At 34.8% G+C, this 14,864-nt stretch overlaps 1 protein-coding gene and 1 pseudogene across 2 annotated transcripts; both read left to right on the forward strand.

Annotated features, from left to right (window-relative positions):
- The first annotated feature begins 319 nt into the window (after window positions 1-319).
- LOC145604548 (ALA-interacting subunit 5-like) lies at window positions 320-7,486 on the forward strand. 2 transcript variants are annotated; one of them, XM_081660434.1, is made up of 9 exons: window positions 320-856; window positions 953-1,041; window positions 2,970-3,028; window positions 4,397-4,471; window positions 4,557-4,673; window positions 5,193-5,263; window positions 5,646-5,952; window positions 6,138-6,427; window positions 7,135-7,486. In XM_081660434.1, the coding sequence occupies exons 2-9, from the start codon at window positions 966-968 to the stop codon at window positions 7,196-7,198; spliced, it is 1,059 nt and encodes a 352-aa protein (XP_081516560.1). In that variant the 5' UTR covers window positions 320-856; window positions 953-965; the 3' UTR covers window positions 7,199-7,486. The 2 variants fall into 2 exon arrangements, with proteins under 2 accessions (XP_081516560.1, XP_081516561.1); XM_081660435.1 differs by lacking the exon at window positions 4,397-4,471.
- A 3,238-nt stretch (window positions 7,487-10,724) lies between these two features.
- LOC145604537 (pre-mRNA-splicing factor ATP-dependent RNA helicase DEAH1 pseudogene) lies at window positions 10,725-13,824 on the forward strand (annotated as a pseudogene).
- Window positions 13,825-14,864: the final 1,040 nt, after the last annotated feature.

A 14,864-nucleotide genomic window follows, 5' to 3' on the forward strand; every position in this document is an offset into this window, starting at 1 on the left:
CGGAACATGGAAAAAATAATCCAAGAACACAACTCTTTAAATTTCGCTAACATAAATTAGACTGACAATCTGATTGTTGAATCAAACTATCAGAACTTAAACTCCAAGGCATCCTCAACCTTCTTTCATCACGCGCTCATCACACGACAAATTAGCTTTATCAACGTCTGATCAGATTGTCTCATGACCATCCAATTCTTATCAACCCATTAAAGGCCCCTAGTTACTAAAGAATCTAATCAAGGATATGTTATTCGTATTATCATTTCAATTCTTATATATTTCGTATTAAGTTTGTTAGAAAACGGGATATTGACATTGCCCATAACCAAGCGATAAACTCCTAAATCTATGCACACCTTCCATTATACAAGCAAATTTTGTATACAATAAAGTAGGTTGTCTATACATTTTATCTCCCAAGGGTTTAACTTACTACTCATACTATTTCTTCTTTTGCGCTTTGTTTACGATTGGTCACACCATATACTCGTTTGTAATAAAAAAAATGTAACCTCTATAACATTGAGCGAATAACCTCGTATTACTAACCGTGAACCTCTATAATACTGATTGAGTAGCCCCTGTAATACTAACCGAGTAACCTCTATAACAAAACTTTATTGGATCAAGTTTAGAAAAATTGTGGAGAGAAAAGAGGGATATAGTTAGTTGTGACGAGTGTAACCACCTTCTGCCTTTTGGGTTTATTCATGGCGCTTGCGACACCTAACAATCTGCCACTTCTTCCAAATATGGAAAATTCTGTCAAAACTCTAATTCTACCCAATTGAGATCCCTTTTTTCCCCAATTTTTTATAACCCCTCTTCTCCAAACAATCAACTTTTTGACAAGGTTTGAATTTAATCATCAATTTTATTTTTATCCCATTTTCATTTTATTATTTTGGTATAATAAATGTTGATTTAATTTAATTTAATTTAATTACAGATATTAGTGGGAAATGAGTTCTTCTGGGGCAGGTCGCAAGGAAGGGGGTTCTGAGTCTTCCCATAAAAAGAACTCCAAACGGCCTCTATGTAAGCTTCTTTAATTCTTCTCTGTTTTTTATTTTTATTTTTTTTTTTGTTTTTATTTTATTTGTTAATTTTCAAAATAAATTAAATATTGTGATGTTTTGTTGTATACCCTTGTTGTTTCTATTTACAAAGATTTCCTTGAGATATAATTTTTTAATTTTTTGGGTGTAGTTATAAGTTTAATTATAAAAATGTGGGTTGGAATCTTTTTCATTTACATAATTTTGGTATTGTTGATTGTTGCAAAGACTTGGAAAATTAAAATAGGTGACACCCACTTTAAAAAAAAACCTTGTTAGTGGGGTATAATTTCTTGTGTAAATTTGTTCGATAACCCTGCCTATGCTTGTGTGGAGTAGGCTAAGCATAGGATTGTAGACACCAACGATGATGGGGATATGGCAAATTGTGCATATTTACGGTCTTTAGTAAGGGGTAATAAATAGTGATAATTAGAACTAATTAAACTAATTTGTATGTAAATTTGTAAAGAACTTCTTATGTCAACTTTACCTTAAATTATCTCATTTTCATTACCACTTGGGGGAATGTATAGAGTAGTAATGGAAACTTATGAAAAAAGTAAAGGTTTAGGATGATACATTTCTTGCGAAATTACACTTAATTTTTTTTTCCTTTTATCACCATTTAGTACCACCTACCCAATGAGTCGTTAGTGGTAAATATGAGATGTTACAAACTATCAATATGAATGACTTCTTTCTTCGTGATCATGTAAGAGGATAGCAAATAAAACTCTTCGAAAGAGAGAATATCTAAACTGAATGATACCTTATTAATGTATTAACGATTTGTTTGGATAGCAAAGAAGGAAGGAAAGGAAGGGGAGGGGAAAAGGAGGAAGGGAAGGGAAAAGAAAGGGAGGGGGAGCAATGTATAGAAAGGCTCAAGGCGCACCAAGGCGTTTTGGAGTACCTTGCGCCTAAGGCACGCCTCAGTGCGCGCCTCATTGAAATGAGGCGCATCTAATAAGAAATTAAAAAATTCTGAAAAAAAGCTCTTTGTGCGCCTCAGGCTGCGCCTCATTGAAGTCGCCTCCCCCAGACCATAAAAAGTGCATGACATGTAATGCCTTGCTCCTTAGCGTCTAGGCGCGCCTTAGGCTCGCTTTTTAAAACACTGAGGACAATGTGAGCTCCATTTTTCTTCCAAATCTCTCCAATTTTGGAGGGATTAAAGGGATAGAGAAAATGGATCCCTCCCTCTCCTTCCCTTCCTTTCCCCCAATCCTTTACATAAACAAGAGAATTTCTCCCCTTCCCTTTTTCTTCTCTTCTTTTCCTTCCATTTCTTTCTATCCAAACAATGTGTAAAAGTTTTGTTCAAAGGAAGGATTGGATAATTTATAGCCACTTTTGCTCATATTAATGAAACTTCAAATAATCAGTCCTTTCAATTGATTGGAAATGGAGAATTTACGGAGCCCTAACCCAATGGTGCTGATCATTAGAGACAATGCAAGCTTTTTCACCTTGTTATACTTGAAATGCAAATTAAGTGGCAATTATGTAATTAAGTCAACGAAGATGCCCAGTTAGCACTTGTTGAGTTTATTATGAAAATGCCATGCCGATTGAGTAATTTTGTTGACTTAATTGCCTCTTGATTTACAGTTTTTAATTATCATGGTGACAATCTGGACTGTCTTAGAGATTTTTCATGAATGATCTACCTTACATTTTGACAAATTTTCCCACAGGGAAATAATCATTTACATCAGTTGTTGGATTGTTTTCAAAATTGGAAAGTTTTATTATTTATAATTCTACACACACATTCTTGTGTGCATACATTCCTGTTTTATAATGCTTGGCGTGTGAAGTTTATGGTTGTATTTTTAGGTCAATATTATGGTTTAGGGTGAGTATTGGTCTGTGATGCTGCCTAATGTGTTCAGTTTGTTGCAGATTCTAGGTTCACGCAACAAGAGCTTCCAGCATGCAAACCTATTCTAACACCACCATGGGTAAGTAGTCACTGAGTTAGGCTTCTTCTGTTGATTTCCTCACCCATACACCCACACCCATAGTCCTATACCCATGCATAGCGATATAATCTGTGTAACTTCAGTATTTTGCGGTTTAGTGAGCCTTATAAGAGTATCCTGTGCCTTTTTTTTCATGTTTAGTACCAATGTACCATCAACTTTTTGCAAGTCCATTATTGAGACCGGTATATGCTGTTGTTTAGTGTGTTTATTGAAGATTATTCAGTATGACCTAGTTAATTAATGCTAATCATCAAAATCGATTTTGTGGTGATCTGTTTGCCTTAAGATAAAATGATACTTAATTACATGTACCATCAAATGCATCAAAATATTATCATGGATTTAATCTTCAGGTATCACTCAATTCATTATACAAGATTCTAGAACAAGCAACTAGTATTGGACTTTGTAATTTTGTATTCATTAGACAAGTGTGCATTGCTCGGTTTAATCTGTAAAACGCATTCCTTTATTACTGAATTGATATGTTAGATGAAAAAAGAATCAAGCATTAAGCACCAAGCTGAAAATGATTGGATGTGAAGAGCATTGAGAGCATGATAGTCTAAATATTATGTTTAAACCTCATAGGTTGCAGCTCTTAATTCATAATTGTGAACCAGTCATTGTATAATGAATGAACATAGAAAGAAAGAAGATCAATATGACTAATACTTTCACACTTTAGAATAGTTTCTTGTTTTTTCAATTTATTTTACTTTTGATCATATATCAAATTTTGATCACTCATATACTTCCTCCGTTTTCTTTTACTTGCAACACACCTTTTAAGCACGCAGTTTTAGGAGATGATTAGTGAGGGTAAACGAGCGATTTTATCAATATAATTTTTACACGAAAATTAGAATAGGGTTAAGTATCATTTGTAAAAATTATTATGAAAAATTTGTCCGTTTACATTACATGAACCCGACCTCAAAACACGTGCCACAAGGCTGTGTTGCAAGTAAAAGAAAACGGAGGAAGTATGTGGTTAATCTATATATCCTTGTATTATTTCTTCAACTAAATTTTGTGGTTTGGCTCCTGATATTTTCAAAAGTTTGCAATACTATCCTAGATAGTGAATTTCTAAGCTTTACCTGTGGTCTGTATAACCAAATTCGAAGCTTTACCTATGATATGTCTCAATTAAGCTTGCTCATTTAATTTGAATGAAAACTTTAACTGTTTGAACCTCCTATGCATTGATAATGCTGTCAAAGACTCATCTAGCAGTTTAGCTGCAGAAGTAGTTTTAATAATGCAATGGCTATCACTTTTTTTTTTTTTTTTTTTTAATTTACTATATTTCTTTGAATGTTCTTTTATCGTTTCTTTCAGGTTATAGCAATATTTGTTGCTGTTGGAATTATCTTTATTCCTATTGGGCTTGTTTCTTTGTCTGCGTCAGAACACGTATGTTCAAACCATGTAATTAATTAAATGATTAAGCTTATAAATCAACATGATAGATGACATTGGGCTCCTTTTGGTTTAACAGGTTGTGGAGATTGAGCAGCAATATGATGCAGATTGTATTCCTACTGATTATAGAAATGATAAAGTTGGCTATATTCAGAGTATTACCACTAACAAAACATGTATTTTAAGATTGACTGTAAGTCAAATCTCTTGATTTATATGTTGAGCTTAAACTTTGTGCTTTGTGATGTCTGTGCCCTTTGATCTCCACTTTCTGTTTTTACTGTTGGTTTTTAGATGCAGAATAAATCACCATTTTACAGTTAGATTGCAAAATGATTGCTCTTGATGCAAACAATTCGTAAATGTTGATCAATAACCCTTATAACTCCCTTCATTCTGGTGTATTCGAATTAACTTTTGACCAAGATTATGAAAAGTTTATTGACTTTACAAGAGTGGCACACTGAAACATAGTGTGAAAATGTTCATTTAGGATACGTAATTTGTATCTTAACAAAGTTTGTAGGTAAATCATGACCCCAAGGAATCATTCAAATTGATATGCTAAAGTATTCTAAAATTATATGGTTTCGAAGAATTGAATAGCATAGCCAATGGCTTAATTGGTTTTCATTGGTGTGTAGCAACGTGAAGAGTCTTGTGTATGTCTATCATTAACAGCTTTCTCTGAACCGCATTTGCACATTTTCAGGTTCCAAAGCAAATGAAAAGTCCTATTTATGTTTATTATCAACTTGAGAACTTCTATCAAAACCATCGTCGGTAAGTTTGATATGAAATAGAGGAAAGGGTATATTGGTTACTCCTTTAATCTTAGCAGCAGAAATATCATGTTTGTTTATCATTTACATTTTGATACGGAACCGTTCCTTTATTTAGCAAGATGACGTTTCTTGTCTGAGCTTTACAATGTTATCAACAATTGGAATAATTAGAGGTTTCTTATTAGATGCCATTCACCATGATTTTGATTTGGTTTAATGTCACTAATAATTCCACTAATCTTACAAGTAGCAATGTCAAATTGCTAAATTATAGCTCAACATTGAAATATACATCACATATTTGCTAGTGTTTTCGGTTGAGATCCATGTAAATTCTGACTAAAGTTCATATCAGCTATATCATAGAGCCTTTGTTTCAGATATGTAAAAAGCAGAAATGATAAACAATTGAGAAGCAAGGCTCACGAACAATCAACGAGTGGATGTGATCCAGAAGCAACCTTGGCCGGCCCAGACAAAGCTGTTATTGTTCCCTGTGGTCTTATTGCTTGGAGTCTGTTCAATGATACGTTCCAGTTTTCTTATGACTCAAAGTTGGTTGACGTAAACAAGAAAAATATAGCGTGGGATAGTGATCGTAAGCACAAGTTTGGATCCAATGTCTATCCCAAGAATTTCCAAAATGGAGGCCTAATTGGGGGTGGCCAACTTAATGCCAGCATGCCTGTAATGTTGATTCTCATACTACCCTTTTAAACTTCTTATTAATATTTTTTAATCTATGTAGTGTGCTCTAAGTCTCCTGCATCAATAACATGGTAATCCAGTCATAGTGCTCATTCCCCTTTATGTTTCATGCTAAACAAAAATGTAATACTCTTATTAATATGATTTTTCTTCCTATCTTGCAGCTTAATGAACAAGAAAATCTTATTGTATGGATGCGAACTGCAGCACTTCCAACATTTAGGAAGCTATATGGGAAGATAGAGCAGGATCTGTATGCTAATCAGGAGTTATCTATCACTGTACAGAATAATTACAATACATATAGTTTTGGAGGCAAAAAGAGTTTGGTCCTTTCTACTACAAGCTGGATTGGCGGCAAGAATGACTTCCTTGGTGTAGGATATCTCACTGTTGGTGGTCTGTCCTTGTCCTTTGCAGTAGGATTTATACTGGTTTATATCCTCAAGCCAAGGTCAGTGACAAATTTGATTACTAATTCCATTCCATCCCGATTTCTCTCTTTTTTTTGTATGGGTGATACCAATAATACTTCCATGTTCTATCCAATTTCACTTTTCAATCTTGGCTTCCTTTACGCTATCATCTAATGCAGGGTTTTCTAGATAGTAAATCCTATGGGAAAGGGTGGTAATTATTTTGGCACGACGAAACTATGGCTTTTCATGCTATATGTGCTTGTGGTTTTACCTTTGACTCCATCATGATACCAAAATTTGGAGTTAATGTACATATTCTGCTGCTGTCACACCCATATAAGAACAATATTATCAGCGTAGAACTCAACAAAGATAAAATAGAAATATCCTTTCATTAGCGTGACAATTACATTACTGAGGAATTTCTAGCTGATCCCCAGGATTGACTTTACAGTACTACATAGTCAGGATAATCTTAAATACCCCTACATATACCATTATACCCAAATTATAAGCAACCAACGTGAGATTGGACTAAAAAGACTGATCTCTGGGATTGTTTTTTCAATCTCCTATCAAATGTATCTCATCATTTCGGTTACAAGATTTATCAGTTTGTCTGCTAAGATATGATACCACAGCAATTTTAATCTGTCATTGGAACTTTAATACGAGTATTATCTTCTCCACGTTTTCTTCCTATATAATATTGTATAATGCTTGGGTTTTGTGAATAATGCAGGACAATCGGAGATCCCTCGTATCTATCTTGGAACAGACATCCAGCAGGACACTTTACTACTTGATCAGTTCTGTTTCGCTACTCTATTTATTTGTATTGGTTGCAAACTTTAGAACATCTTAATGGTTCATCATATATCTCGTGTATGATTTTATATAATTTTTTGGTGAGATAAGATATCTTATAATATATCTAAATCATTCTTTTTGGAGGTTTTGAGGTCATCCTTTTGTGTCCGAAGCGAATATTTTGTATGTAATTATGGTCTGAAGAGTAAAGGCATCACTGGCCATAGTTTGTTAGAGAGTATTCTATGTTTCCAGTGCAGCATTAAGGAGTATTTGTTGATACAGGTGGGGGTGAGAATTGATCCCAAGATCTCTTGGAACCGGGAGAGAAGCTCTAACCACTTGAGCTATCTCTCATTCTTGAAAATGTATTCTTCATATAACTACTCCGTATTTGATCTAAAAAGCAGAACTATTGATTGACCATAAGTAAATTATCCTCAATCCTCATTAACCTCAAATAAAGGTGGATTGAGACCCCAGCCCATTAATCAAGCTGATTTGCAAAACCTTCCCCCACTTTTGAGGTTGTTATGAGCAATAATCATTGAAATGAGCAAACAATATCATTGGGTGCACCATGCACCCGGGTGTATATAACAATTTTTACCCACTTTTCGCGGCTGATTCTGCTTCGTGGTTTCCGCGTGGTGCGCTTTTGGGGAGGTCCCAAGCTTATTTGAAGCAACAATTTCATCATCGCCATCCGAGTTATCGCGTCACTGGTGAAAGTGAGGATTCAAGAAGAAGTTGAGAGTGATTCTAATGAGCTTAGGATCTTGGGTGGTGACTAGGGATGTCAATGGGGCGGGGCGGGGCAGATGTTGGCCTCTCCATCCCCATCCCCACCTAATATTTTCATCCCCATCCCCATCCCCGCGGCGGGTCCAATTTTCATCCCTATCCCCGCCCCACTTGGTACAACTCCAAAACCATCCCCGCCCCACCCCCCACTTGGATATCCATCCCCACCTAATCCCCACCAAAGACCCGCCTAATCCCCACCCAAGATCCACCTAATCTTCGTATCTCAAATACATAATCCTACATAATTAATACTAATTATAAAATAAAACATTCTACACACATTTTTGTGTTATAATATAAGTGTTGTACAAAGTATTATAATTAATATTGTATTTCACGTAATTATTTTATAAATAGTATAAAAGTATGTAATTTTGCTTTAAAAGTTATATAGATGTGGGTATGAGATGGAGATGGGGCGGTTACGAAGTGGGGCGGGTGGGGCGGGGATGGGGTGGGTACAACTTAAAATCCACCCCCGCCCCATCACCCATGGCGGGTATGGTTTTTATCCCCACCCCCGCCCCACCACCAGCCAAACCAAGACCCATCCCCGCCCCACTGGGGCGGGGATGGGGCGGGTCTCCTACTTGACCCGCCCCACTGACATCCCTAGTGGTGACTTAGATGATGACCAAGATTTACCTTGTAATTAGTTCAAAGCTGATACAGACTTTGATAAGCGTATCAAGTTTGTAGAGAGGCAAAAGTTCAGCAATGTGCAAGTATTGAGGATAGCTCTGAGACATCATGCAATTGAGAATAGGTTTGAGTATTACTTGCTTCATAAAGATAGTAAAAGAGCTACATCATATTGCAAAAGGAGATGCAACTATGTGTACAACAAAAATAAGTTGAAGGTTGCCTTTATGTACATGTGTGAAAGGGTTGAAGTGTAGGTTTAAGTTCTATGCTACTAGGTTAGTGAAATTAGAAGCTTGGCAAATTAGGACTTTGAGGTTGAAGCATAGGCGTATGAGGACAAAAATGAACAAAAAAGTGGCTGTAGAGTTTCTTGCAGATACATACTTGAAAGAATTTAGAGGGAACTCCACATGGAAAATAAGACAGATTCAAAAGAGGGCTTTAATTGATTTGGGAATTAAGGTCAGCTATTTCAAGACATGGCTGGCTTGTGCTAAAATGTATTTTGCCTTCATTCCCTAACTCTTGACATTAATAAGAAATTATGTTGTTATGCATACAATGCATGAGCAATAGAGAAAACATTTCATTCCCAGTCCATTATCTCCTTGTGCATGGAGAGAAAGCACAAGCTAATATAACTTATCCATAACGGAAAGCACTCCGCTCGCATCATGCGTGTTGACCACTCTAGTTATTATATTCTTCTATGTTATAAAACTTTTAAATATTTGTTTTTTACAATATGCAATATATATTAGTATTTGATAATAATCTTTTATATATCAGTTTTCATTTGTTTTAAATCTCCACTATTTGATTCTCACCCTTCAACTTAGGTTTTTAATTGGGTAATTGAAGCAAAACTGACATTGTAAATTTTTTATTTTGGCATAATTTAACATTTTGATAAAACAATAGATAGGTTAAGAGTCGACAGTTGTATATTAAAAGATTATTGAAGTGTATGACAATAATCAATTATGCAATATTAATATTAAGGAATAAGATCATATTAGCAATGCTAACGACATGGAAAAAGATGATGATAAAACGAAGATTAGTTTAAAATCTTCTTACAAGAAATAAACAAAGTACAATATTTTAAAATCTTTTATTATAAATATGTTATAAATTATTTTTTTGAAAAAAATATGTTATAAAGTTTTTACTTCTTTTATAATTTTTTGACAAAATGCTACTGTATTTTTTTTAGTAACCAGTAATTATTTTTTTGTATACTAGTTATTTTTTTTTTAAACCTCCACTATCTTTTTTAACCTTTCACTATCTATTTTTTATTTATCTATTTAAGATTTTAATTTAACAATTTTTTTTAGTAACTGATCTACACGTATTTTTGTCATGAATTCTTAATTTTGTATAATTTTCAAGAGTATTTTGAATGCTTATATATATAGCCATTTTTATTTTAAGATACAATCGTTACTCGTTAAACCTTCTTAATGTACTTCTCAAAGAAAGGAAAAAAAATATATACTCGTATTTTTTAAGAATAATACCGAGCACTTGTATGTTACTAATATAAAATACAGTATTCATGATTTTCTTGACAGCCTACAAAACCTATATACGGAGTAATATAAAACTCTACTATAAGTAACTATTTTTTTTTTTTAATTTTTTTTTTTAGGAAAATAAGTAACTTTTCTTATTCCTAAACAATATCAAATTATGATTTCAAAAAAAAAAAAAAAAAAAAAAACAATATCAAATTACATATTAAATTAAATTACTATAAATAAGTTTTCCAAATCCCAGACAATATCAAATTACCATAAATCTCCCATCCAAAAAAAATAAAATCACCATAAATCTTTTTAAAAAAAAAAAAAAAAACCTTTCGTCTATCTTAGAATATCCATAGATCCTAATATCTATATGACTTTCCTTTTTTACCAAGTTAATCTTGCATAACCCGTCAAAAAAAAAAAAAAAAAGTTAATCTTGCATATAAATAAGACCATCACGCATCATCAAGGACATCAACCCCACAATTTTTTTTTTTAATAATCTCCAAACTTTTTTTTTTTTTTTTAAAAAAATTAACAATCTCAATTCTCTCTCTCTTCTACAATGAAGAAGGACGCAGACTTGAGTGTTTCCTGTAAAATTTCTGGTGCAAATGAAGAGAATGAAAGGGAAGATGATGACAGAACAGTATCTGAATCAGAGAAGATTGGTACTGGTAAGAAACGAAGATACAGGAGGAAGAGTGAAATTCTTGCCGAGGATGATGATGAGTCAGAGGAAGAAATATTAAATGATCAGAGAGATAGGGAAGAATTAGAGAGACATATCAGAGAAAGGGATACTGCTCGAACAAGGAAGTTAAAATTACGGAAATTGGAAAAGAGGGAAGACGAAGGTGATGTTAGTGCACGTAGGATAGTTTCAAGACAAGAGTATTTGAAGAAAAGGGTGGAAAAGAAAGTGGAAGAGCTTGCAGATGAGATAGAAGATGAACAGAACATGTTTGATGGTGTAGAGCAGACTGAATCAGAGCGTCGTGAATTAATGTTCAGGAAGGAGCTTTATCAGTTGATTGTCTCTAAAAGGATGATAGATGATGGTACCGAGACAAGGGAGTATATAATCCCGGATTCATATGATCAAGAAGTGAACCAGAAGAAAAGGTTTGCTGTAGCATTACAGAATTCCAGAGATGGTGAATCCAAGGATAAGAAGGAAAGTCCATTTGCTGAAAAAGAACTGTGGGAGAAGCACCAGATGAGAAAAGCAACCCTTAACTTTGGTTCTAAAGACAAAAGCATGAATTCAAACAGCTATGAATATGTCTTCGAAGATCCTGCTGAAATCATAAAGACAACGTCACACAAGCACTCGAAATACTTCTTTCAACAAACAGATGTAGTGGATGGAGATAAATTTGAATCTGATTTGGAGAATATTGAGTCACAAGTGCTCAAGGAAGAGCAGAAAACCCTGCCAATCTATAGCTATAGAGAAGAATTACTTAATGCTATCAGAGATCACCAGGTGCTCATAATTGTTGGACAGACGGGTTGTGGAAAGACAACTCAAATACCACAGTATCTCCATGAAGCTGGATATACAAAAGTTGGGAAGATTGGATGTACTCAGCCTAGGAGAGTTGCTGCCATGAGTGTTGCTGCTCGTGTTTCCAAAGAATTGGGTGTGAAACTTGGGCAAGAGGTAGGCTATTCCATTCGTTTTGAAGATTATACATCTGAGAAGACACTTATTAAGTATATGACAGACGGTATGTTGCTCCGTGAATTCCTTGGTGAACCAGACCTTTGCAGCTACAGTGTTATCATTGTGGATGAAGCACATGAGAGGACAGTTTCCACAGACATACTTTTTGGTTTGGTTAAGGATGTTGCTCGCTATCGTCCTGACTTGAAGTTACTCATCTCAAGTGCAACTCTTGATGCTGAGAAGTTCAGCGACTATTTTGATTCAGCCCCTATATTCAATATCCCAGGGAGGCCTTATGAGATCAAGATACACTCCACTAAGGCACCAGAGGCTGATTACTTGGATGCAGCGATTGTCACTGCGCTGCAAATACATGTCATGGAACCACCTGGTGATATTCTGATATTTCTCACAGGACAAGAAGAAATTGAAACAGCAGAGGATATATTAAAGCATAGGACTAGGGGCCTTGGTACGAAGATCGATGAACTCATTATATGCCCAATTTATGCCAACCTACCGACACATCTGCAGAACAAGATATTTGAACCTACTCCTGAAGGAGCACGCAAAGTTGTGTTGGCTACAAACATTGCAGAGACATCACTAACGATCCGGGGGATCAGATATGTTATAGATCCAGGATTTGTCAAGATGAAGTCATATAATCCAAGAACAGGAGTGGAGTCATTGTTGGTGAAGCCAATCTCAAAGGCATCAGCAAACCAACGTGCAGGTAGATCGGGACGAACAGGTCCAGGTAAGTGTTATAGATTATACACTGCTTATAATTACCAGGAATTGGAAGATAATACTGTCCCAGAAATTCAACGAACTAATCTTGCAAATGTTGTGCTTACCCTCAAATGTCTTGGAATTCAGGACTTGTTAAACTTTGATTTCATGGACCCACCACCATCTGAATCATTATTGAAAGCCCTTGAGTTGCTTTATGCACTGGGTGCTCTGAATAAGCAAGGTGAGTTGACTAAAGTTGGAAGAAGAATGGCGGAATTTCCCCTTGATCCCATGTTATCGAAGATGATTGTTGCTTCCGAGAAGTATAAATGCTCAGAAGAGATTATTACAATTGCAGCAATGCTTTCTATTGGCAACTCAATCTTTTACCGCCCCAAGGATAAACAGATCCTTGCAGACACTGCAAGGGTGAGATTCAGTGAGGGAAATGTTGGAGACCATATTGCTCTTCTCAATGTTTACAACGAATGGAAGTCATATGACTATAGCAGTATGTGGTGTTATGAGAATTATGTTCAGCTCAAGAGTATGAAACGAGCAAGGGATATAAGAGATCAACTCAAAGGGCTTTTGGAGAGGGTTGAAATAGAAGTCACATCTAATCTGAATGATTTGGAAGCAATCAAAAAGGCTATCACAGCTGGTTTCTTCCCTCACTCAGCAAAGTTACAGAAAGATGGGTCCTATAAGACAATTAAGCATCCTCAGATGGCATACCTTCATCCTAGTTCAAGCTTAGCACATGTACATCCACAGCCAAGGTGGGTTGTATTCCATGAGCTGGTTTTGACAACCAAAGAATATATGAGGCAGGTAACCGAGCTGAAACCAGAGTGGCTGATTGAGATTGCTCCTCACTTCTATAAGATGAAGGATGTCGAAGACTCTGACACAAAGAGAATGCCAAAGGGTAAGGGGCTTTCTGCTTTTAGCTGAAGAAGGAACGCTCGAGGAGATGAGTTACAGAGATTTATGTAAAGTATGAAACATAAATGAAGAAGCTTATGCTTCATCAATTGTATGAATTGAAATCAATTATATGAATGATCACTAATTTCTGACACAATCATAAAAATTTCAAGAGCCTTGATCTCTACTAAATCAAACTACAACATTACAGTTAAATATTGTGAATATTGTGAATTTACTGATTAATATTCCTTCCCAATTCCTTTGTGTTTGTACACACTAACTTCTTAAGGGATCCCCAACAAAAATATTTGTACATGTACATTTTAGACCATAAAAATTAATTTAATTCTACTAGTGTAAACTTATGTATTGAAAGTCTTGTTCATCCACTTACAAATATAGAAGAAGGAACCATGGAAATCTAACAAGAAGCAGAATAAATTTGGTTTTACTGAACTTCTTACTCTAACAAGAAAACGTTCATGTTAAACTACAATTTAAGACCACAAGGTAGAACTATTATGATACATGTTTGAATTTTAAGCAGGGAATAAAGTATTAAGTTGCAGTAAAATAGACACTAATGGGGTAATGATAGAGTAAGGTGAAATATACAAAAAGATTAACAATGAGGATACCCGAAAACACTGTAGCTTCTTTGCAGCAGATATTGCAAGGTCGGAAAAGGCTTTGGCCTATTCATATGAGCCACGATAACTTCATCATTAGCTTCAACCTGCACAAATAGCCAAAAATTCGCACATCGGCACATTCAATAAGACAAAGTTACAAGATGAAGCTTGCCCCAAATAAGGTTTTTTGGAAAAAATGCTGAAACATTTCTAAGAGTAACAAGGTTTTAACAAAATGCTGATATCGTCACAACTTACACTTTACTTAAATGCCAAATGATTCACCTTAATAAAAAAAATAAAATAAAAATAAACAAGGTAATAATACAATAATATGAAAGCCAAAAACTACTAAGGCCATAACAAAGGTTCCCCCAATATCTGCATCTAAATTTCCATAGGTTTTCTTAAGTCAATGAGAGAATACCCAGCAGTTTATCAAAGAATGTCGATTTTCGGGTATTATTATGCAAAAGAGATGGGATAATCTTATAAAATTGCTTAAACCAACATTGATAACAACCATGATGTTAGATAGAAAATTTTATTAACAACTTACAAAAACTTTTCCAGTATATTAACACCATGTTCAGTAAGTAAAGCTCAAATGATGATCCAATTTTCCTCATTCAACAATACTTTTATCATGATTCTTGAACACTTGCAATTAAAAAATTGAACGATTATACTTCAAACATAAGAA

This window comes from Chenopodium album, chromosome 22 (assembly GCF_948465745.1).
Source record: "Chenopodium album chromosome 22, dcCheAlbu1.1, whole genome shotgun sequence".
In the NCBI taxonomy this organism is placed as follows: domain Eukaryota; kingdom Viridiplantae; phylum Streptophyta; class Magnoliopsida; order Caryophyllales; family Amaranthaceae; genus Chenopodium; species Chenopodium album.

What these genes read in the sequence shown, in the direction of transcription:
- LOC145604548 (XM_081660434.1), top strand. Translation starts at nt 966, where the DNA reads ATGAGTTCTTCTGGGGCAGGTCGCAAGGAAGGGGGTTCTGAGTCTTCC. An exon ending in GAACTCCAAACGGCCTCTAT is followed by an intron (nt 1,042 to 2,969) that starts GTAAGCTTCTTT and finishes AGTTTGTTGCAG; the next exon opens with ATTCTAGGTTCACGCAACAA. An exon ending in TTCTATCAAAACCATCGTCG is followed by an intron (nt 5,264 to 5,645) that starts GTAAGTTTGATA and finishes CCTTTGTTTCAG; the next exon opens with ATATGTAAAAAGCAGAAATG.